Here is a 24,056-nt window from a genome sequence, read left to right on the forward strand (position 1 = left end):
GGTTTCAGAGCTCTGAGCAGGTGGGTGCCGAGGACACCTCTATCTTGCAAACCTTAAGAGCAATCAATGCTTGCCACAAAATGGGTCTCCTTCTGACCAGTGAGGCCCCCTGGGCTCCATACTCTGTGCATTCAGTTACTTTAAGGGGCATTTCAGGATCTCATTCTGTCACCTAGGCTGGAATGCAGTGGTGCAATCACAGCTCACTGCAACCTTGATTTCCTGGCTCAAGCAATCCTCCTGCCTCAGCCTCCTGGGTAGCTAAAACTAGAGGTGTGTACAACACCTGACTAATGTTTTATATTTTTTGTAGAAACGGGGTCTTGCTTTGTTGCCCAGGCTGGTCTAGAACTCCTGGGCTCAAGTGACCCTCCTGTCTCAGCCTCCCGAAGTGCTGGAATTACAGGCATCAGCCATAGTGCCAAGCCTAACTTTGGATTATTATTAGTTTTTAAGACAGGGTCTCTGGCTCTGTTGCCCAGGATGGAGTGCAGTGGTGCAATCTTGGCTCACCGCAAACTCCATCTCCTGGGCTCAAGCCATCCTCCTAACTCAACCTCCTGAGTAGCTGGGACTATAGGTGTGGACCACCGTGCCTGGCTAATTATTGTATTTTTTGTAGTGATGGGTTTTGCCATGTTGCCCAGGCTGGTCTTGAACTCCTGAGCTCATATAATCCACCTGCTTTGGCTTCCCAAAGTGCTGGGATTACAGGCGTAAGCCATTGGGCTCAACCTGAATTATTATTTTTGAATTACAAACAAACAAACAAACAAACAAAAAAACTCACCCGAATGAAAAGGAAACTGCTGTTTGGCTTCTCCTGTGTGGGCATCCCAAATTATTGTTGTCTGTGCTCCGCAAACAAAGGAAAAAGTTAGTAACTATTCTCGCAGTTTTCTCTGGAAACATTTATCATACAAGAAAAGACAGTGAGCCCTTCTCCTTATAAACCCACACTGTCCAACAGAGATAGAGAGTGAGCCTTACGGGCTAGTTTCAATTTTCTAGGATCCACATTAAGAAGAAAGAAACTGGTAAAATTCGTTAGCAATCTATTATGTTTAACTCCAGTATGCCCCTAAATATTACCATTTCAACATGTAATTAGTATCAAAACCTTGCTGGGATATTTGCCTTCTTTTTCTCGCATACCACATCATTAAAATACAGCATGTTTCAAACCTAGCAATCTGGATGGCCATGCTTGATGAAGCCATCAGCCACATATGCTGGCATCTCCCTTAACTCATTTATGCCTGAGGTTGCAATTTTTTGAATTCTTGCAATCAGACCTTGGCAATGACCCTGAGCAGTAGGATATAAATAACTCCCACATGCTTAGCATTCCGATAATGGAACACTAGGCATAAATGGGCTTAAGGACAGAGCATCCCTAACCAATACTTGCAAGAACTACCAAAATTGGTAGGAATTCCTCCTCATCCCCAAATGCCAAAAAATGTTGAAAAACCTGGAACAAAGAATCTCTAAAGATCTTTGTGGCATTTTTCCAAGTGAAGGGCTGCAGAAACAAGCATTTCTAAAAATGCCTCTGCCCATCCCTCCATGAACCGGGGACACTAGACATGGCAGAGCCATTGGCTTGCACTGGGGCCAGGCACCAATGTATTGGTCTAACAGTAAGTAGAAAGGTGAGTTCTCCCTCGGAAAACAAAGGAAATCATGAATTTTTATTAATTTACTGATGCTAGGAAGATACTTAGAAAACCAGCTCAATGAATAGCATTGGAGTTACATCTTCATCAACTGGAATTTTCAACTTAATTGGAAAATTTTATACCTCTCTGTTAGTGACACTCAGTCAAGATTTTGCTTTAAGAAGAAAGAGTTCTATTTTGTGTTGACTGTGGACATTTTCAGAGGAAAGCAAGCAGTGAGTCTCTCTGAAACTTGGTACTCCTGGGTTTTGGATCAGTCCTAGACCAATTAACATTTCTTTGTTGGGGTGTAACTCTTCTTAATTTAGCCACGCAAAAACAAATCTAACACTGCAGAGAATATATAAACTCTTTCACAGTTCTGATACCATTTCACATATGACATCAGTGACTGGGTCTCTTAGTGGATGTTAAATATACACTGGACAAAAGAAAACAGTTATGCAAACATTTGAAGAATGTGACATACATTTTAGTCACTCTGTGTTGGTCAATACCAGCATCCCCTAAGTTACATTTTCTCCCCGAGTGTTATGTACAAGGACATTATTTTCACTCCTGCTGTGGTTGACTAAGTAATGATAGTGGATCGCACCCAGCCCAAGAGACTAACATAATTCCACATACGCATTTTCACTGATCACATAGTCCATCACCTGGTGGAGTTAAGACTGATAATCAGTGAGAAAAACAATCACGAATGTTAACAGTCTCCAGGTAGGAAGGAGGCCGGCTATTTAACAAACAGAATTTTTGGTTAAATTTAGAATTCTACGGAAGTTAAAGGGCAGTAGTTACCGGTGACCAGGGCCTGAGTTCCCATCCCTCTGCACTCTGCACCAGCTGTGTGTCCCTAGGCAAATTAATAACCCTCTCTGGGCCTCCAGTTCATCCTCTATAGAATGGGAGTGATCCTACTTGTGCCTGTCTCCTATCTTGGCAGTACTGGATGGGTTAACACACGCAGTAGTGAAGTGCTTGATAAAGAAAAATGCTGTCATTTTCATGAGTTATTTTAATAACTCAAGCAGCAATTACTGAGAGCCTACTGAATGCACAGCAAAGTGCTGCATATGCATGTTACTTGAATTAGAACATCTTGGCAAAAATCCGATAGTAGCTACATAAGAACGTTTATGTGTCAACCACAGCAACTCGGCTTTTAAAATATCATAAACCAGGCTACTAAGTCTGAAAGAAAGGTTTCTTGGCTTAAAAGAGAGAGAGCAATTATGAATGAATGATTTGTTGACCTAGTTATACCCTAGTGCAGGACTTCACAAACTTTTTCTGTTAAGGGCCAGGTAGCAGGAATTTCAGGCTTTGAGGGCCATCCGGTCTCCCTTGCAACTGCTCATCTCTGCCACTGTAGCATGAAAGCAACCATGGAGAAGTCTCAACAAAGGGGTGTGGTTGTGTCCCAATACAACTTTATTTAAATTAAAAAATCAGGTGAGGAGCCAGGCTTGGCCTGTGTGACAGTTTGCCAAATGCAATTATTTAATTTAGCAATTTCTCCAAAAGTGGGATGATGTTCAGAGGTCAAGTCTATCATTTTATTTATTTATTTATTTGAGACAAAGTTTTGCTCTTCTTGCCCAGGCTGGAGTGCAATGGCGCGATCTTGGCTCACCGCAACCTCCACATCCCGGGTTCAAATGATTCTCCTGCCTCAGCCTCCTGAGTAGCTGGGATTACAGGCATGCACCACCACACCCGACCAATTTTGTATTTTTAGTAGAGATGGGGTTTCTCCATGTTGGTCAGGCTGGTCTCGAACTCCCGACCTCAGGTGATCTGCCTGCCTTGGCCTCCCAAAGTGCTGGGATTACAGGCATGAGCCACCGCGCCCAGCCAAGTCTATCATTTTATAATAACTTTCAGAACTAGAAAGAATAGAAAGCTCTGACTTAGTCAGGTTTTTTTGTTTTGTTTTGTTTTGTTTTTTTTGAGACAGAGTCTCACTCTTCTTCCAGATCCAGGCTGGAGTGCAGAGATGCAATCTCGGCTCACTGCAACCTCCTCTGCCTCCCTGGTTCAAGAGATTCTCGAGCCTCAGTCTCCAAGTGTCTGGGATTACAGGTGCCTGGCACCACGCCCGGCTAAGTTTTGCATTTTTAGTAGAGGCTGGGTTTCACCATGTTGGCCAGGCTGGTCTCGAACTTCAAGACTTAGTAAGTTTTCAAGTTATCCTGAAATCATCACAAAATGCAAAGCTTTGTGGAGGCCCGGGCATCCAGTATTCAGGCAATGTTTCCATTTGTTGTAGAAACACAAATTGATGTGAAAACACATCTTTTTTTTTTTTTCAATTCTAGATAATATGCTTCTTTTCCAAAGCCATGACTCAGAATTCCTGCTGAGTCTCGGGAACGCACAACTGTTCCACGAAGGCTGTCTGGGGTCATGACTCCAGCCAGCCCTGTCGCTGGACAAGTGAGGGAAGTGAAATGCAGAGAGGCTGAGGTTTCTGGCTGAATCAGACTCAGGCCCGGGATGAAGTCTGCATCTCCTTACTCTTTGCCCTTGGGTTCCCACCCCATCGATGGCTTTTAAATGCACCTGGAGTTAACGCCACCGTGTATCCCTGCAGCCCTGCCCAGGTGCAGAGCAAGCCAATTCTAAACTGACTCTGTGGGCCATCCGGAGAGTGTGCCCTTGTAGCCAGGTTGCTTGACTGCTGCTCAGAGAAATCTGCAGTCTATGGTGGGAAGCAGCAGTTTATCAAACGAGGAAAGCCGAAGCCTGAAGCACACACACAGCCTGTGCCACTCGCCCCTCAGTGGGTGAAAGTTCACGCGGGGCACACCCCATACCACATGGCTCCTTCCGGCAACTGACAAATGCAATGTGGAGATTTTCCTCTCTCTACCACTGAACCATGTACCTCAAATAAAGGGAAGCTTTGCACAAGGGTCTGCAGGACAGAATATATTAAGAGATGATGTGTTACAAATGAACAGAAAGATCAAAACCACAAAAACAAAGCCTAAACAAATCCTTTTCGTTTCTCGAGGGGAAGCACAAAGCCTAAGAGTTCCAAGAAACCATGATGGTATTTTGAGATTAAAAATATAAAACCACCTGTGGATCAAAGGGATATATTTTAAGCTAATACTCACTTTGTCTACACCAGCACTCAAAATGTAATTCCCCTTTCTGTTCCATTTCAAGGCAAAGATGGGGCCTTTATGTTGGCCTAAGGTGCTGGCCAGGTTACCTGTTAGTAAAAACAAACATGTTGACTTCAATGTCACGGTCTGTTCACTCAAGGGTTAAGTCTGGCAACTCCTCTTACCCGACCTCAGCACGAGGGACACAGAACTCACCATCTTCCGTCCATATTCTTGCAAAACCGTCATATGAACCTGTAGCCAAGAGTGTTCCATTGGTCTGAGGGCCAGAAAGAGACAGAAACACACAAAAACAACTTAGGAGTGGCAGCACCAAACAGCTCCAAGAGCCTCTCCCAGGATCCCGCTACACTGGAACCATTTGCCACTGCGTGTTCTTTAATGACAGAATTGAAAACACCATGCTGAAAGTTATCGTGAAACCTTGCAGAAAATAAAAAGCAGCCAAACTGTGTGCATCCCATGTGTCAATGCACAGGATACCTGGTGCTGAAATCCCAAGGTGGAGAGTCACCTTTCCTGGGCTGCACGTCGTATCTCTCCAGGAGAACTACCTCGGGGCTCCCGGCCTACCTTCCCACCATGAGGCCACAGGCTCATTTTGCTATGGCATGCTCACCTGCAAAGATATGGCTACCGAACACACAGCTCGCTGCCTGCCAAATGCAGCCTTGTTAATACCTCTTAGAAGCCAAGACTGGCCGGGGGCAGTGGCTCACGCCTGCAATCCCAGCACTTTGGGAGGCTGAGGCAGGAGGATCACATTGGGTCAGGAGTACGAGAGCAGCCTGGCTGACATGGTGAAACCCCATCTCCACTAAAAATACAAAAATTAGCCAGGTGTGGTGGCGCGAGCCTGTTAACCCCAGCTATTTGGGAAGCTGAGGACAAGAGAATCGCTTGAACCCAGGAGGCAGAAGTTGCAGTGAGCTGAGATCACACCACTGCATTCCAGTCTGGGCAACAGAGCAAGACTCTGTCTCAAAAAAAGAAAACCCACACAAAAAAAGAAGCCAAGAGCACCTCTCTGGCAGCCCATTAGAGTGGGGCTGAGCACACGGGACCACCTGCCTCCTATGTCTGCATGAGCTCCATGGCTGCAGTCCTCCCCTGGTGGCTGGCTGATTTTACCAATTTCAAAGTGCCCAGGGGGTGGAAGACGCTTACATTCCAGTCCAGTGAGGTGACATCTTTGTTACTTGGGACATCGTGGCCCCCTTCTCGTATACAGTGCCTCAACACGAGCTGGGTGGAGCCCCCGTTGCTATTCTCATTCAGGTTCCATATCCTTGCAGTTGAGTCTCCGGATCTGCAGAATAAAAACACAGGAGCCTCTGGCGTTTGGTTCAAATGGGATAAGAAGCTCTCCACAGCTTACTCTCTGGCCAGATGGCATTTTCGGCACGTGCTCTTCTGTCTTTTTCATACCTCTGGATCCCTGTTTCCCTCCTTGCCATCTTTGCATTTGGTAATTTTAAATGCCGTTGTGTTCCTCATCACCACATGAAGAAAATGACTTGGAACGATGGCTTCTCCACAATATGAGACATGTAGAGAAATGGATCATAGAGCCACCCATTCCTCGGTCTGCCCACACTGGGGTAAGAAGGGGAGTGTGTGTTCCTTAAGGCAGAACTCCAGAGAAGGGCAAGAGCCCGCATCTCCCATCTCCCCAACTTTGGAGCGCCCCCATCCTGACATCCTTACCCGGAAGCTAGCAAATCACTGACAGGATTCCAGGCACAAATGAACACCTCGGACTCATGGCCCCGAAGGACTGTGGCTTTGCTGGATGGAATCTCAACCTCTCCATCTATTTCCATTGGCTTCGCGTGATTATCTGTTACAGGAAACACAAAGAGACAAATGGCTTACCAATACAAGAGAAACACACTTAAAGGGCGCTTTTGTTTCCAGAAATATTTCTTTTTATGTACTAAGTAATACTACCTCTGATGATCCCTTTTCTTTTCTTTCTTTTTTTTGAGATGGAATCTTGCTCTGTTGCCCAGGCTGGAGTGCAGTGGCGCAATCTTGGCTCACTGCAACCTCCACCTCCCAGGTTCAAGCAATTCTCATGCCTCAGCCTCTCAAGCAGCTGGGATTACAGGCACCCGCCACCACACCTGGCTAATTTTTGTATTTTTAGTAGAGGCGGGGTTTCACCATGTTGCCAGGGTTGGTCTCAAACTCCTGGCCTCAAGTGATCCACCTACCCGAGTCTCCCAAAATGCTGGATTACAGGTGTGAGCCACCGCGCCTGGCCTACCTCTGATGATTCTAACGAAATCGTGGTTTTAGTGCAATTTAGTAAATATTTTAGGTTTCTTTATATTTTGACAGTCTCTAAATTTCATTGAGGAATAAAAACAATTTGCTAAGTGCAGGGGCTCACACCCAAAATCCCAGTGCCTCAGGAGGCTGAGGAGGGAGGATTGCTTGAGACCAGGAGTTCAACAGCAGCCTGGGCAACATAGCAAGACCCCATCTCTATTGAAAAAACAAAAAAACAAAAAAAAAATTAGCCAGGCATGGTGGTACACACCTGTAGTCCCAGCTACTCAGGAGGCTGAGGTGGGAGTACCCCTTGAGCCCATAAGGTTGAGGCTGTGTGAGCTATGATTGTGCCACTGCACACCAGCCTGGGTGATAGTTACTCTTTATAACTGGGGCCAGCTAACTACAGCCCATGATCCAAACCTAGTCCCTGGCTGCTTCTGCATAAATAAAGTGTGACTGGCACACAGCCGCTCCACATGTTTTCAAATTGCCTATGGCTACTGTTATGGGCCAAACTATGTCCCCCTAAAATTCATATCTTGAAGCTCCAATTTCCAGGACCTCAGAATGTGGCTGTATTTGGAGATAGGGCTTTCGAAAAGGTGAGCAGGGTAAAAGGAGGTCACAGGGGTGGGCCCTAACCCAATGGGACTGGTGTCCTTATGAGAAGAGGAGATCAGGACACAGACACAACCAGGGGAACGAGCAGGTGAAGACATGGAGAGAAGACAGTCTCTACACGCCAAGAGAGGCCTTGCGAAGTAACCAGCCCTGCCCACACCTTGATCTCAGTCCTCCAGCCTCCAGAACTGTGAGAGCAAATTCTTAAGCTGCCTGGTGTGTGGCCTTTTGTTATGGCAGCCTGAGCGGACTCTCACAGTGGCTTTTGCACTATGACAGACTTCAGCAGCCGTGACACAGACTGCACGACCCTCAAAGCCTGGAACATTTACTCTCTGTCCCTGTAAAGAAAGTTTGCTAGCCCCTGGTTTATACTCCCGAGAAAGCAGCAATATAGCCTGATCATCAAACAATTAGCTATGGTTAACAATTTCACAATACGGAGAAACAGTGAGGAATTAAGCATGCTTCGTCATATGTCTTTCATAAAGGTGCTTTGGTAGAAAACCTGGGAAACAGAAGCAATGTGATCTTAGGTTACCTGTCACTAAGTAAGGAGTGCTGTTTATGTAAAAAATAAAATGCCTGGTGGTCCTGCTTGGCTCGAGAAGCCTGATACAAAAGATTCAAACAACAATGGGACTCTTCAATGTTGGTGTTTCTTCCATGCTCTTAAAGTGCCATCTGGCTGGAAGAGAGGAGAAACATCTTTCTGTGTGTGGCAGATCCACTGTCCCTGGCAATGGCAAGAGGGAAGCTGGCAACTTAGCCAGCCACGCAGTGGCTGGGGGCCTGGTAACTCCAGGCAGACATGGCAGCCAGTATTTTCACTCTTATCAAAATGCGGCTTTCCAACGCTCCTGTCTCCACAGATTGGGCTGTGGGTCAAGCATGAGATGTGGGGTATGAGAACGGGGTTGGGGTGGCTGTTCCAAAATTTCAACCAGGGTGAACTGGTCACATGCACAGAGGAGGGGGGCCAGACTCTTCTTTTCCTGCCCCACAATTGTGGGACCTTATCAATAAAAGGCTGGTGACAGGTTTTTTTCCTTTTACCTGAGGCAGGTGGCCTTTCCGTCGCCCTATTGCACTAGAAACGTTATTAACAATCTGTGAACCTTCCATTAAATGCTGGATCTGATTCTCCAGGGAATTTGTTAGCTGGTGCCTGTGGATGGTAACTTGTCACAGGGCTTGGCTTGGGCTGCAGCCTCATCAGAGGCATCCGGCTGGCTCTCTACACACCAGGAAGTTGTGGAGCCAAGACATACCAGGTTTAAGACACCAGCATCATAGTCAGCTCGATTTCAAATAAGGAGGAACACACACACATACACGACACCATGCACAGGCACGTACGCACGCACGCACATGCACATACACTACACCATGCACAGGTACAGGTGCGTGCACACACACGCATACACACAAATGCGCGCACACACACGCACACGCACGCATGCACACACACATGCACACATGTGCACACGCATGCGTGCACACACGCACAGGCATATACACATGCAGATATACACATGTACAACATACATATGCACACACGCATACCCGCGCATGCGAGTACACGCACACACACGGTGCGCCATGCACGGTGCATATGCTTGCTCTGAACTTGCGCCCTGAAGTGGCGTCCCTACGGGTGTATAGAGCAGTAGGTCTAAGTGGAGCAAATTTTCTGGGTAGAAATTTGGGTGCTCTGTCTGACTTGCCACATACTCATGGGCAATCACCTAACAGGGACTGATGTCCTGGGGTTTTGCAAAGACCAAATAAGCTAGCCAGGCGCGGTGGCTCAAGCCTGTAATCCCAGCACTTTGGGAGGCCGAGACGGGCGGATCACAAGGTCAGGAGATCGAGACCATCCTGGCTAACACGGTGAAACCCCGTCTCTACTAAAAAAACACAAAAAAAATAGCTGGGTGAGGTGGCAGGCACCTGTAGTCCCAGCTATTCGGGAGGCTGAGACAGGAGAATGGCGTAAACCCAGGAGGCGGAGCTTGCAGTGAGCCAAGATCCGGCCACTCACTCCAGCCTGGGCGACAGAGCGAGACTCCATCTCAAAAAAAAAAAAAAAAAAAAAAAAAGACCGAATAAGCCTATGTCTAGTGTCTGGGGCCCAGTGCCCTTGGCAGGAACCGCAAGCTCAATAATTATACCATAATTTGGCCAAAACCCCTCAGCATGGAAAGTTGGAGGCTGAGACTAAAGATGTCCATGAATGAAACACTGTTGTTTATCATGGGCAATAATCATGTGTTACACAAGAGTTCTCGGATCAGCAACGCAGCACCATTTCCTAAAGTTGAAGATGATGGTAAAGAAGGTCAGGTCCAAGGGCTGTGATGGAAAAAATGGAATGGGAAGTTCTTCTGGTCAGATCGTAAGCAAACACTAGAGAGCAGCTTCTGAGACATTTATAGCAGGCAGGATTTTAAGAAGGCATTCGGATTTGCCCAAGAAGAAAACAATGAACCCAGAGAGGCCCACGGAACTCCCAGAGCCCCTGCACTCACTGACTGAATGTGCTCTGTTCTCTTCCCCATTCACCGTGGCCTCTCTGTTCTTCGATGGATTTTGCTGGGAAACGCTGGCTGAGGTCGTGGCGGCAGCGGCGGCTGCCGCCGAGGCCGCCGCTGCCGCCGCTTGCTGCTGAGCGAGCTTCTCTCGGAATGCCTGCTGCCGCGTCTGCACCACATCAGGCATCACAGCATCTATCAGTGACAGGGACTCTATGGGGCGGCCGTCGAACACTGTGCCATCCTGGGGAAGCAAGCCAAGATACAGCTGTCAGCTCACGTGGGTGAGGGCTCTGGGAAAGGACTCTGCTCTCTGGGCAGGAGAAGCGCAGGGAAGTGGGGCATAAACAGCTGGCTCCCAGCAACCAGGGCGCCACGGGGGAAGCAGCATGGACCTGGAGCCTGGAAGCCTGGGGTGAAGGGATCCCATGGTGGGCAGGGGGGCAGGGAAGGGGACATGACAAACTGTTGGTAAGAACTAAGTGTGACAGTTGTTCTGAGTGTCAAACCCAATTGGGACACTGAGGACAAAAAGGCCATTTATTCTTGACAAAAAGTGCTATCCCTGATGGCATGATTCTCAATGTGGGGGGAGGGAGTGGTGACTGTGACTCCTTGCGGGGCATTAGGCAACATCTGGAGACTTTTTTGGCTGTTACAACTAAGGGAGGAGAAGTGCTCCTGGCATCTGGTGGGTGGAACCCAGGGATGCTGCTCAACATCCAACAGTGCCCGGGATGGCCCCACCACAGAGAAACATGCAGCCCCAAATACTGAGTGCCGCGGTGGAGAAGCCCTGCCCAGGTGCTATCGCGAGTGTGCAAAATCTCTGCAGATGACCATCCATTATATGGGAGGATGACGCTTCAGAAGCAGGGCCCAAATGAGATGCCCACAGCATTTAGGCCTGGATTCTGGGTCCCTCTGTCCATGGGATTTAATAAAATAAGCACTTGCTGCAACCTGAAATGACTCCTTGGGTTCAGAGTTAGACTAACTAGAGCCGGGACACAATTGACATCATTTTGTTTTGATTCACGTTTTTTTGACCATCCTTTGATTCTCTGATTTCCATTTACCACGAAAAACTTTCCATACACGTTTACAAATACAGCAGGAGGTTCTTTCCTTGTGAAGCATGCCAAATATTCAAATCAGGTGAACCTCAATACACCTTGGGGTTGTATCTGGATGTGCAGACACATGTTTATCTGCTCTGAACCTGAATTACTTCAGAATGAGGATGAACTGAAAGGCTCAGGTTTCAGCTGAAGAATAACTAAATGAAACATCACTCCAGATGATTTCTGATTACAAGACAATATCCAAAATAAAAAAACCAATACAACCTATGTAAAGAACTAGCTGCATCACCACCTCAGGCACTCTTGGCCCTTGATTCTGGCCATGGGGTGGGCAATGGTGACCGATGGGTCCAGATGCTCCCACACCCCCTTCCTCCTTCATATGTTCACACCCAAACGAACAAGCACATGACAAAACATAGTAACTGTCCAAGGTAGTAACAACATGTCCTCATTTAAACTCCGCGGGCGCACTGTCTCTTTTTTCCCTTGGAGACAGAGTCTCGCTCTGTCATTCAGGCTGAAGTGCAGGGGCACAGTCATGGCTCACTGCAGCCTCAAACTCCTGGATCAAACTGATCTTCCTGCCTTAGCCTCCTGAGTAGCTGGGATTACAAGCATGTGCCACTGCACCTGGCTAATTTTTTTTTTTTTTTTTTTTTTGTAGAGATAGGGTCTCATTATATTGGCCAGGCAGGTCTAGAACTTCTGGCGTCAGGCAACCCTCCCGCCTTGGCCTCCCAAAGTGCTGGGATTACAGATGTGAGCTACCGCCCCTGGCGTGTCTCACTTTTTAATGATTAGAAACCATTGTGATGAATGCGACGGTTTTTCATTAGCCCCTAGAGTGCTAGAATCTGGAGTACCAAGGAAAGGAAACGAAGGCTTCTCAACAGATGAGAGGTAGAAGGCAATGAGCACAGAAAAACAGAGTCACAGCCACCTTGAGATCCGAGGGCTGGCTGGACCTTGGGGACAAGTCCTCTTAGACACACACGTGTGTGTGTGTTTTGCAGTGAAGACACTAGACAGGGCCAGAAGGAGTCAGCGGAAGATCCCGGGTACCCAGTGTGAAGGGGTTTGCCAGGGAAAAAGGAGCACAAGAGAGGAAGAAACATCGGAATTTCTAAAGCCACAGCTTTGTGAAAAATGGCAGGCAAAAGTGCAAGAAAGAAAACAGGGACTGTGTACAGTGGCTCCCGCCTGTACTCCCAGCACTTTGGGAGGCCAAGGCGGGAGGATCGCTTGAGCCCAGGAGTTCAAGACCAGCAAGACATCATCTCTACAAAAAATAAAATTATCTGGATGTGGTGGTGTGTGCCTATAAGTCCCAGCTGCTCAGGAGGCTAAGGCAGGAGGATCTTTTGAGCCAGGAGGTTGAGGCTGCAGTGAGCTATAACCGGACCACTGTACTGCCACCTGGGTGACAGAGAGAGACCCTGTCTCAAAAAAAAAAAAAAAAAAAAGGAAAAGAAAAAGAAAACAGGATATATTACTTTGTGATTTTCTAAAAGAGTTATTTAAAAGGTAAAGAGAAACCAGTGTAACCTGCTGTGAAGGAGAAGGGTTTGTAAGGGCAAGACCAGTTCCCAGAAAGATGGGACAAAGGGAATCCTGGAAGAACGTGACTGCCAGGTGGGATGGATCACTGTACATTATGGAAAATTCAGTAGAATCACGCGCCTGGGTCAGAGTAGGAGAAAGGGGGCAGAGGGAGGAAGCTGCAGGGGATTGAGAAATCAGGAACCGGGACTGTCTGTGGTCCCAGTGCTTTGGGAGGCTGAGGCAGGAGGATCACTTGAGCCCAGGAGGTTGAGGCTGCGGTAAGCCATGATTGTGCCACTGCACCCTAGCCTGGGCAACACTGTGAGACTCGGTCTCTAAAAATAAAATAGGGACTCAGGTGAAGGTGGCAAGAAAGTTTGTGGATCCCATTATTCCCCAGAAGTCATGAGGATCTTCACTGTAGAATCATGAGACCAGAAGAGGAGGGGACAAGAGAGGGTGAGGTGTGTGGTTTAAAACCAAAACTGGCATAAAATTGGCACAACTGCTCACTGTGGACTAATCTAAAAAGTGGGAGGGGTTCCAAGCCAAGTGCACAATTTTAATGTGCGTTTATTTTTCCATCCTCCTACCCCATCTGCTCTACAACGAGCCCAGTAATGAAAGCATCCCCTGAGATCCTCGTTAACACAAGAGCCATCACCTCTCTGCCCTGACGCAGCCTCTGGTGATGCCCTCTGTTGGGTTCCACTGAAATACAGATTCCACCTGACCATGTGTGGGGCCCCTCTTTAACCAACCTGCTCCAGGAAATCAAGAAGAGAGAGCAAGTGTGTGTCAGTGCAAGGCAAACGTCCACTCCGAAGCCCAGAGCAGCTGAAGATGTGCGGCATCTTTTTCGGATGTGGCAGTGTAAGTGTTTACATCAGTTAACAGCCAGTGATTCTACATTTAAGTCAAAAACACGGAGCCATGTGGGAGGGGCACTGGAAGCTTGCTGCTGTGTATCCACACAACCGGTATGAACACAAGGTGGGAAAAAACCCAACTTCCTTTCTTCTTCTTATCTCTAAAATTAATTTTAGAGATAGAGTCTCACTGTGTTGCCCAGGCTGGAGTGTACTGGCGCAATTATGGCTCACTGCAGCCTCAACCTCTCAGGCTTGAGTGATCTGATCCTCTCACCTCAGCCTCCCGAGAGCTGGGGCTACAGGTGCATACAATCACACCGGGCTAATTTTTAAATTTTTTTTTTGTAGAAATGCTGTTTCACCATGTTGTCCAGGCTGGTCTCAAACTCCTGGGATCAAGCAGACTTCCTGCCTCGGCCTCCCAAAGTCCTGGGATTACAGGAATGAGCCACTGCACCCTGCCGCGGAATTAATCCCAAATGCCTGAGGGAAATGCATGTTAGCTTCCAATGTGTTCCAAGCTCTTGTAGCTTCCCAGGGCTCTGCTGTTTGGGGGCCGGGCCCAGCAGCTACGTACCTCGTTGATACTGATCTCGGCCTCTACATACTGCAGGCCCTTCTGGAGAATGGAGATGAGGGCGGCCGGTGGCACCAGCGTCCCATTGATGTTGGACTGGCTGATGTGGCTCTCAATCCCAAATGTGAAAGCCGAGTGGGAAAAACCTGCAGCAAGAGGGGAAAGCCGAGGTTGAGTGAGACCCGAATTGAAGGAGGGAGGAGGTGCAGCCATTGAGATCTGAAGGTGGCCCGCGGACTTCAAACACACTTAATTTGCAGGGACAGACACGGCTGTAGAATGCCCAGGAATGCTTCTGATTCAGGTTCAGTAAGGTGGGAAAGGGCAGGGAGAGAGGGAGGGACTTCAGACCCAGGAAGACCAGGATTGGTATGTGATGAAACAAGGACCTCTAATGGTAAAACCGTTTCAGTGTTATTAAGAACAAAGCAGAACAGACAATAGTTTGCCCTGCATGCCCCAGTTGGACATTTCTGTTACTGAAATTCGGCTCCAGGCTCCCCCCAAACTCCGTGGTTCATAAGACTCTGCAGAAGTTCACACTGAAGCCTCTCTGTGTCACCCCCTGAAAGCACACAGGGTACCTTTCTTCAGCCCAAGACGAGGGAAGAGCAAACGCTGACCCTGAGTGCTCCCGGCACGCGGGGCAAGTGTATCACAACCCAACAACTGAAGACGGAGAAGAGGCCGTTCTGGACTGACTGGTGTGGCACCGAGTCATTTTCTCAAAACACTGGGAATTTTCTCTTTGCTAATAGATGCTGACTCTTTTCCTCTCCTCCCCCAGTGCATCTCTTTCATTGCCGCTCTAGGAAGCTGCTGATCAATGATGCTTGGCAATTTAAAGGTGTTTTCAGATCAGCTTTGGATGAAGGCTCTTGAATGAAGCTGTTGGGAAGGGGGTCAGGACTGAATACACAGAAAGCCACGTCTTGCTCTTGCGGATGACGCCTGCTTCAAGGAAAGAAGGCAATGACGGTGGGCGTCTATGTGGAGGTCTGGGGATGATGAGGAAGCTGTGACAGCCCTTCATCAAGGAGAGAGAGGGAGGTAGCATCCTACTGCCAGCAAGCCTAGGCTGCTGCAGGGAGCTTCCTAAAACAGGCAACCCCGCCCGGCAGGGCTGGGTCACTTTGATTGGCGCAGAGGCGGCCTGGGGGTGCACAGGAGCTTGAAATCCTTGGGAGGTGGAGGTCATGGGGGGATCTTGTGTGAGGAACATGAACCCCCAGTGCTCGGCTCCCTGGCAACAGGTGGGGTGGACACCAAGGCATTCCCATGGTGTGGCTTTCAACTCCCACACTGTTTACCTCTTCCATGGATGAGGCAAATGAGCAGGAAGCAGGGAGTTCGGAACGCAGCCACTCTGCCTCGCTGGTTAGGCCACTCTGCAGGCTGAGAATCTGCTTAGCCCAGGAGGCAGGACTGTCAGCCTTGCTGGACAAGTGCTCCTCTTCCGCCGTTTTTCATTCAGCCAATGGGGGGCATTGGCAGCCGGCTTCCCTCTGCTTCCATATCAGTGCCCTTCTGCCTCTCCTTATCCAAATGCAAACTGACCTTGCAATAAACAAATCGCTCACCAGATGGGAATGTTCCTCCAGGAGAGGAGCTCTGCGCTGTGCTCTCCTTGCTGCTTTCTGACACTTCACTTTTCTCTGTCTACTCTCCCACCTCCTCAATCCACCCTCTGTTCTGTCCCCATCGCCAGGTTGTAAAGAATGTATCAAATGTGTAGTTGAGATTTATCTAACAGGTAATAGAGTAGCTGCTATTAATTTTACAATCAATTGCACAGCGCCTTGCATATTTTTTTACAAAACTATAACCGCCTACATTAGGTTGCAAAGGAGCCCTTTCCAGTTTCCCCTACCCCTAAGGGTTCCTCCATCCCTGTAATTTTTGGAGGATATAAGCCAAGGCTGTTTACAACAACCTTACCTTTTCCTTTAACTTGTTTTCTCTCTATCCACCTTCCTTTTCCCCTACACACTCCTACCAAAATGAAGCAACCCACCCTTGGATTCACCAACGTCTCTATTCTCCGCCATGCTATATAGAGTTTTACCTGCAAGCTTTTATCACTGAGGTCTTTGGCAAAGTGTGGAAGGGAAAAACCCCAGTCAATGGATAAAGCAGGACCTCACTGCATTCTTGGCTTGACGATCCACTACATGGAATCTTCCTTATCTATTCTGGGCCACAGTGATTCCTCTCTCATAGACATCATGACTCTCACGGCTGATGGGGGCCACTCACGTGGCTCCTACTCAATGGCTTTAAGCCTCTCAGCATCATTCTGTCACTGCCCCTTTCCCCTTGATGAATCAGGTCTCTGAGATCTTTTGAGGGTAACTGACAGGCTCCTGTTGCTCAGTTTGTAGGGGTGGGGCTGAGATCTAAGCCTGGGCAGCCAGAAACCACTCTTAGCCGCCATGAAACAGTGTCTAGAAACATCTACTGAATACACCAGAATGCAGCATTAGGTGCTGATGACGGCTCCTGACAAGCAAACCTCATGGCTGATGGAGCAATTGTGGAAGGAAAGTCTCACGCTCCTGGGATATTTCACTCATCCACTCTCCCTCATTCATTCCTGCAAGCAGCACTGGGCCACAGAACTGATACCTGCAGTCACATGCTCTGTGAAACAGAGCCGATTCTCACCACATTACCATCTTCAACCAAACCTGGGCGCTCTGTCCACTACCTCAGTCTTTGTAGCAGCTCTTTGGAGTTGGCACTGTTTTTGTTTCACACATAAGGACAAACATTGGAGACATCAGGTAACCCGCCCAAGGATCATGTGATATGACGCCGAACTAAACTGTGAACTGTAGACTATGTGACTCTGAGATTCTGCTTTTTACTTTACACTCCAAGACCCACCCACAGGCACAGGAACCAAAATTATTGAATTCCCTGCATGGACACAGACTCCATTTCCACCTGGCTGCTCAGCTAGGCCACTGGCAGCTCTGAACAGCAGCCAACTTGGGTGCAGCTCACGCAACTCACAAAGAACGGTGTGCAAAGCTCAGTCTAACCCACGGCGAGAGCGTGCCCTTGATTTCTCTCTCATCTGGGTTTTTAATGTTCAGTACATGATTTGGCTGCATAACTTTCTCTCTCTACTGATGTTTATGCTCTCCAACATAGATTTCATTTCTAGATCATACGGAGAACAGTATTCACATTCAATTAAGTCTTCTTGGAACAAAGAGATGAACCAGTAAAGACGGACGAAGGGTGTGGCGCCTGAGACTTCTGCAAAGAGTTGAAAGTTGTCTGCTGAAAGGAATATCCTATGCAGATGCACCATGACAAATACGCAGAATAAAGTTCTACAGGGGACTTTGAAGGTCTTTCATCAGCTTCGGTCCTCTTTTGGAAAGGGTAGGTTGTCATGACTGGAAATTAGGCACCTTCATAAAGACCTGGGAGATGTGCATTCCATGCCATGGTTAACAGAAGTCCTCCTATTTGCTGAAATTTTCACTAGCTGCATTTCTTTGAATGGATCTCTACATGGCCTCTAGAGCAATGGCTTTCAGTCCATTTGCTTGCAAGATTTTCTTACTGATTTCTGGCCATGTGGTCTCATGAAGGCAAGCAGGAGGGCTGGATGGAGAAAATGTCAGCAGCAGGCAGGATGGCTGGGTTCTGTGCTCGTTCTGCCACTGGGTGCCTGGCCCATGGCGCTTCATTTGGCTGGGCTTGCCATTTCCTCTTCTGTGGTGTAGGGATAAAATGCACCTTGAGGTGCTGATAAGACACATAGATGGGACAGCAGCCAGACTCCCCACACATTTGATGGAGAGAAGACCACAGTGAGTGGAAAGGTTGCTGTCCCAGCTTTCCCTGTTGGAACAATAAGGATGTCAGATGAAATGGCCACTAGGATTATTTGCTAGTTCTGATATTCATTCTGGGACAGGAAGATGCCTGCTACATTCTGAATGTTTGTGTCTCCCCTAGATTTGTATGTGGGAGACAAATCCCCAACGTGACAGTATTAAGAGGTGGGGCCTTCAGGAAGCAATTAAATCATGAGGGCTCCACCCTCGTGAATGGGATCAGTGCCCCTATAAAAGAGCCTCAAAGCAAGCTTCCTTGCCCCTTCCACCATGTGAAGACACAGAAGGAGCCATCCATAAGAAACAGGACCTCACTGGACACCAAATCTGCTGGCGTCTTGATCTTGGACTTCCCAGCCTCCAGAACTGTGAGCAATACACTTTGGTTGTGTATAAATTACCCAGACTAAGGTATTGGTTACAGCCCATACAAACTAAGACAATGCCCAAGGACTATGTAATAGAGGCTGCTTGACCACTTCCTCTTAGGCCACAGTTGCTGGAACCAGGTACCAGGGTACTGCAGAAGGTAATGCCTGCCTCCACGCCTGCCAGCATCTCACCCCTCACACTTGGACTCCAGGGCTAATGGGCGCATTCATTTGCAGTCTGCCAGAGTGGTGAGACTTTGGTGCCTTGTGCCTCCTCTGCTTTCCTGCATCTCTGAACACATCTCTTCTGCCCAACAAGACATCCATAGGAGCAAAGACCAGAATGTCAATGACAAACAAAGCACCAAGGACTGCCCCTGTGGCAAATGCAGAAGTAGTTAAAGGGCAGGAGAATAAAGGGCTTGGTGGTACCTTGATGAAAGATCGTGTGAGGGTGATGGGTTAGTGTCCTTGGTGTCACCAGTAGGCTAGCCTAGAGACATTCCTGAAGACACTAGGCTTGGCACCTACTTAGGAGGCGTATCCCTGATGAATCTCTTGACAGCAGGGTTTCTCAACCACAGCATGGCTGACTTTGAGGCTGGCTCATTCTTTGCTGTGGCGGACACAGTCCCATGCATTGTACGATGTTGAGCAGCACCCCCGCCTCTACCCACTAGATGCCAATAGCACACTCCCATTGTAACAACCAAAAATGTTTCCAGATATTGTCCCATCAACCCCACCATGGTTGGGGAATTGACACCCTGAGAGGCCACTACCCCCAGCTCTACTCTCCTTACATTTCTGCTTGGTTCTTGCTTGTTGCTATTGAAAAGCAAGCCACCCTCTGCATGCAATTGGTCACAGACCTTAGATAACACACAGTAACAGAGCATAATCAGATGAGATAAAATGATTCCCAGGGAGAAAAAATGAGTATAATCATGATAAACTGAAAGGCTTACACAAAGGACGACATTTTATAAAGGATGGTAGGATCTTCCATGTGAAGTCCTGTCCATTTGGAATAAAAGCTGTAATAGTCTCACAAGAGAGGAAAGAGTCTGTATAAGAATTTGTCTCATCTAACTAGGCAACATAAACAGATTTAAAACAAACCAAGTGCATGTATTGTGTTTCTTGCGATTATGACACTGCTAAACCATACCCCTCACAAATGACTTCACAAACCATTTGTGGTATATAGTGAACTACTATGCCCAGCTAATGTTGGCCTGATTCATCAGCAAAATCTGCTAAGTTATCAGTCACTGGCCTTCAGAAATACCGCTTATTTGGCAGAGAAAAGTAGAATTTAATACTCAGGCAGCTGTGGGGTTGGTTTTGCATCTTCAGCTAAAACAAATACCAAGGGTATCAATTTGTAGCATTAAAACTGGAATTTTTATTAAGTATTTAACAGATTTACACACTTGTAATACTGACAGCTATCCAAAGCTGATGGGCACCATCTGCTATCTGTGCATTGTCTAGATCATGGGTTTGCAAACTGAGGCCCACAGACCAAGTCTGGCTCACTGCCAGTGTGTGTCATTAAAGTTTTATTGAGATACAACCACACCCATGAGTTGATATGTTGTCTATGGCTATTTTCACGCTACAATGGGAAGAGTTGAGTAGGTGCAACAGAGACCACATGGCTCACAAAGCTGAGGATATTTACTATCTGCTCCTCTACAGGAAAAGTGTGCTGACCTGATTTTATATACAGTTGACTCTCCATATCCGATAGTTTGGTGTTCACCAATTCAACCAACTACAGATCAAAAATATCCAGAAAAAAAACCAAAAATACAATAATACAAATAAAAAACCAATGCAATAAAACAAACGCAGTATTTACACTGTCTTAGGTATTATAAGTAATACAGAGCTAATTGAAAGTTTACAGGAGGATGTGCATAGATTATATGTAACCACTATGCCATTTTGTATCAGGAACTTGAGTATCTGTGGATTTTGGTATTAAAGGAGGTCCTGGAACCGATCCCCCATGAATACCCAGGGAGCATATAGTACCAGTAAGTCAATGTCATGGCCTCCCAGATGCCCTGCCTCTGTCCTCTCCGTATCTCTGCTATACACCTGTCTTCTCTTTGCCACCACTCTGGTCCTGGGACCTCATCCTCTCTCAGCCCTTTGTTCAGCTCTCCCCTTCTAATATGCCTGACAATAACAGCAGTAACAATGATAGCTGGTGTTTAGTGAGCGTTTTCTTGGTGTCAGGCAATAGCACGCAAGCTTTGCATGTGCTGCCCAATGCAACACAAAACCACTGCAGTAACTTCCCTGATCACCATAAGCCACCTATTGCTTTCCTTTTCCAAAGCAGTCGAGGGCCAGCAGGCCTGGACGAGCTCCCTCACCTCAGCATGGCCTTCCAAGCCTCTGGTACCCTGTTCTAAAGCCATGCCAGCTCTCACCATGCTCCAATCATATGCCTGCCTTCCCATAGGATGACTTCGCTCATTTTGGTCTCTTGATCTGGACCAGTAGTTCTCCAGTGAGGCTGTTTTTGTCCCCAAGAAGAAGACACCTGGCAATGTCTGGGTAGGTGGGTGTCTACGTGCTACAAGCAACATGCAGGTGGAGGCCAAGGATGTGGTTAAACATCCTGCCATCCACAAGGCAGTCTACCATGTCAAAAAATGATCCAGCCCCAGCTGGGCGCAGTGGCTCATGCCTGTAATCCCAGCACTTAGAGAGGCTGAGGAGGGTGGATTATTTGAGGCCAGGAGACTATCCTGGCCAACATGGTAAAACCCCGTCTCTACTAAAAACAAAACTTAGCTGGGCAGGTGGTACATGCCTGTGGTTCCAGCTACTTGGGAGGTGGAGGGAGAATCTCTTGAACCTGGGAGGCAGAGGTTGCAGTGAGCCAAGATCATGATACTGCACTCCAGCCTGGGCAACAGAGTTAAGACTCTGTTAAAAAAAAAAAAAGATCCATCCCCAAATTTCAAAATGCAAGGGCAGGAAACTCTGCTTTAGAATTCCCTTATCCACCCCTGCCAAGCTTCTCAGTGATTATGGCTGCAGCCAGGCCTCCCTTCCCCACAGCAGCCTTCCTCGTGCTCTCTGCAGATGTGACTGCCCTCTTCTCCAAGCTCCCTTAGGACTCCTCCCCATCCTTGTGTCTTATCATGGTGCTGTGTGCTACGTCCTACATTTCCCATACATCTCCTGGCTTCTGAAAAGACTGACGCCCTTTGAAGGCAGGAAACCTGTTGTAATTCACTTTGTAACACACAGACCATTCCTCCTTAGTACTGCTGAGAAGACTGATGATGAATGGCTCAGAGAAACTGCTCAACTGATGTCAATGAAGGGTGATAAAAAACTGAATAAAACTAAGTCCTCAATACTTTTAGAATACAGAATTTAGAAGAAAAAGGACAAGAATTGATTTAGGCCCAACAGCAAATGAAAAAAAAACTGAGTTTTTTGACAAAGAGGACTGTCATACAAATGATAGTCTCTAAACACCAAAGAAGGCTCTTGACCGTATATATACCTGATTAAAAACTATTACACTACTCAAGAATAACAGTAACAATAATAAAGGTAATGACATTGGGTGCTTACTTGGAGTCCTTTATATGAATTAAATCATAGAGACTTGGCAATAATCTATGAGTCAGTCCAAATAAATCCGTATTACAGATGAAGAAATTGAGTCATGGAGTAGTAAAGGGATTTCCATGAGGGTACCCAGATAGCAAGTGGCCCTCTGACTCCTGACTCCACACTCTTAACCCATATACCGCACACTACCAAAATGTGGAAACCTCTGGTTTAAAATATCATCCTCTTAAAAGAGGAAGAAAACCACTTCATCAGTAACACCATTTATATTATAGTTTTCAGCACAAAAAAAGTTGCAAATAAGATCTACCTTGTGACAATGAGGCTGAATGATTCCCGTATTACAAAAAGCAAACAGAGATAAATTGGATCTTCCAAAAAGCTCACATATTAGAGAGCTAAATTAAGAAAAAAGAGGCCGGGCATGGTGGCTCACGCCTATAATCCCAGCACTTTAGGAGGCCGAGATAGGAGGATCACTTGAGCCCAGGAGTTCGGGATCAACCTGGGCAACAAAGTGAGACTTTGTCTCTCTATAAAAATAAAAATAATAAAATTAGCCAGGTGTGGTGGCATCTGCCCGTAGCCGCAGGTACCCAGGAGGCTGAGGCAGAGGGACTGCTTGAGTCCAGAAGCTGGAAGCTGAAAAGAGCTATGATTGTACCACTTTACTTCAGCCTGGGGGACAAAGTGATACACCAGTCTTGAGAGCAAAGGAAAGAAACAGAAGAGAAGAAAAGAAAGAAGGAAGGATGGATCATATTGGATGCAATGACATAAGAATTTGGTACCATTTCTTAGGCTTATAGAGAGAACACATTTAACCAGGTGCTCCGAGGCCTGGATCTGCCCTTATCAATTTTCCCGGCTTCCTTTTCTGACCAATGGACAGGTGGAATTCAATGATCCACAAGGTCCCTTTCAATTCTAAAATCCTATGCAGAAAAAATAAATTATCTTACGGTGCCAACAAAACCTAAAGGGTTTTAATTTATGGAGGTGACTGAGTGACAACACAAAGAGTCTAATGCCATTGAAAGAATTTATTACTCAGTTCCCAAGGAAGGGAGTATGCTGGGGCATGCCACACCATGCCATACAGGGCAACAAGAAACCTTATCACACACAGGGACCAAGAAGCCGAGAAGGAGAGAGGGAGGAACTAGGAGTGTACCTTTATGACTACAGTAGTCAGGGAGTAAAGGGGTGGGGACATCCCTTATTGGATAGGAAGTGAAAATACATGTTAGAGTTTGTGGCTGGGAGTTTCATAATGTGATTTTGGCATGCCTGCGAAAGCCACCTTATGAGAGGTAAACAACTTTGGTTGTTGGTCTAGCTCTATGATCAATGGATACCCAACAGCCATTGGTTAACACACTTGTCCAATCTAGTGGGCTACAGAGAAGGGGTTTTACAATACAGTCATTATGAAACCAGAACGTACATGTAGCACTTCCTTTTGTTTCTGCAAATGCTGACATTCTTCCAACCTCCCTATTCATAGCGGAGTCAGCACAGCTTCTCCTCAGTCAATACTTCCCGGATCATAAAGGTTTCTCCAGCAGGACTGCAGCTGCCTGGAAAGCTGCCCACTTTCCTCTCAGTGCTGGGACAAGGTGGTGGAGGTGGGGAGGGTGTGATAAAAATAAAGATGGAAGAGAGGCCAAGGATGAGGAAGTGGGAGCTGGGATGAAAAATCAAATGGTGAAGAAAACACAGACACACACGCATACTCTCATGGAGTTAGGAACAGTAAACAGAAAAGGCAAGAGAATTAGAAATCCTATCTTCATCTGTGGGGTGAATTCACTACCGGTTCCCTTCACTTCAATAGTGATGGATTAGTCTCACCAGAGGATTACATTTTCTGCCCAAGAAGCAGTTCTTAT

General features: G+C 47.1%; 1 protein-coding gene across 14 annotated transcripts in view; it reads right to left on the reverse strand.

The window, feature by feature from the left end:
• TBL1X (transducin beta like 1 X-linked) overlaps positions 1–24,056 on the reverse strand; it is a 261,662-nt gene that overhangs the window by 20,987 nt on the left and 216,619 nt on the right. For 12 of the 14 annotated variants that reach the window (XM_031660567.1, XM_031660569.1, XM_017953875.3 and 9 more), the window contains 7 exons: positions 14,331–14,476; positions 10,249–10,495; positions 6,524–6,656; positions 5,984–6,125; positions 5,012–5,075; positions 4,805–4,902; positions 791–851 (listed from right to left, as the gene is read on the reverse strand). In XM_031660567.1, the coding sequence (XP_031516427.1) occupies positions 791–851; positions 4,805–4,902; positions 5,012–5,075; positions 5,984–6,125; positions 6,524–6,656; positions 10,249–10,495; positions 14,331–14,476 (891 nt within the window). The remainder of the gene's footprint in view (positions 1–790; positions 852–4,804; positions 4,903–5,011; positions 5,076–5,983; positions 6,126–6,523; positions 6,657–10,248; positions 10,496–14,330; positions 14,477–24,056) is intronic. The other 2 variants (XM_031660568.1, XM_021932420.2) reach the window with 1 other exon arrangement.

This window comes from Papio anubis, chromosome X (genome assembly GCF_008728515.1).
Source record: "Papio anubis isolate 15944 chromosome X, Panubis1.0, whole genome shotgun sequence".
Classification (NCBI taxonomy): Eukaryota; Metazoa; Chordata; class Mammalia; order Primates; family Cercopithecidae; genus Papio; species Papio anubis.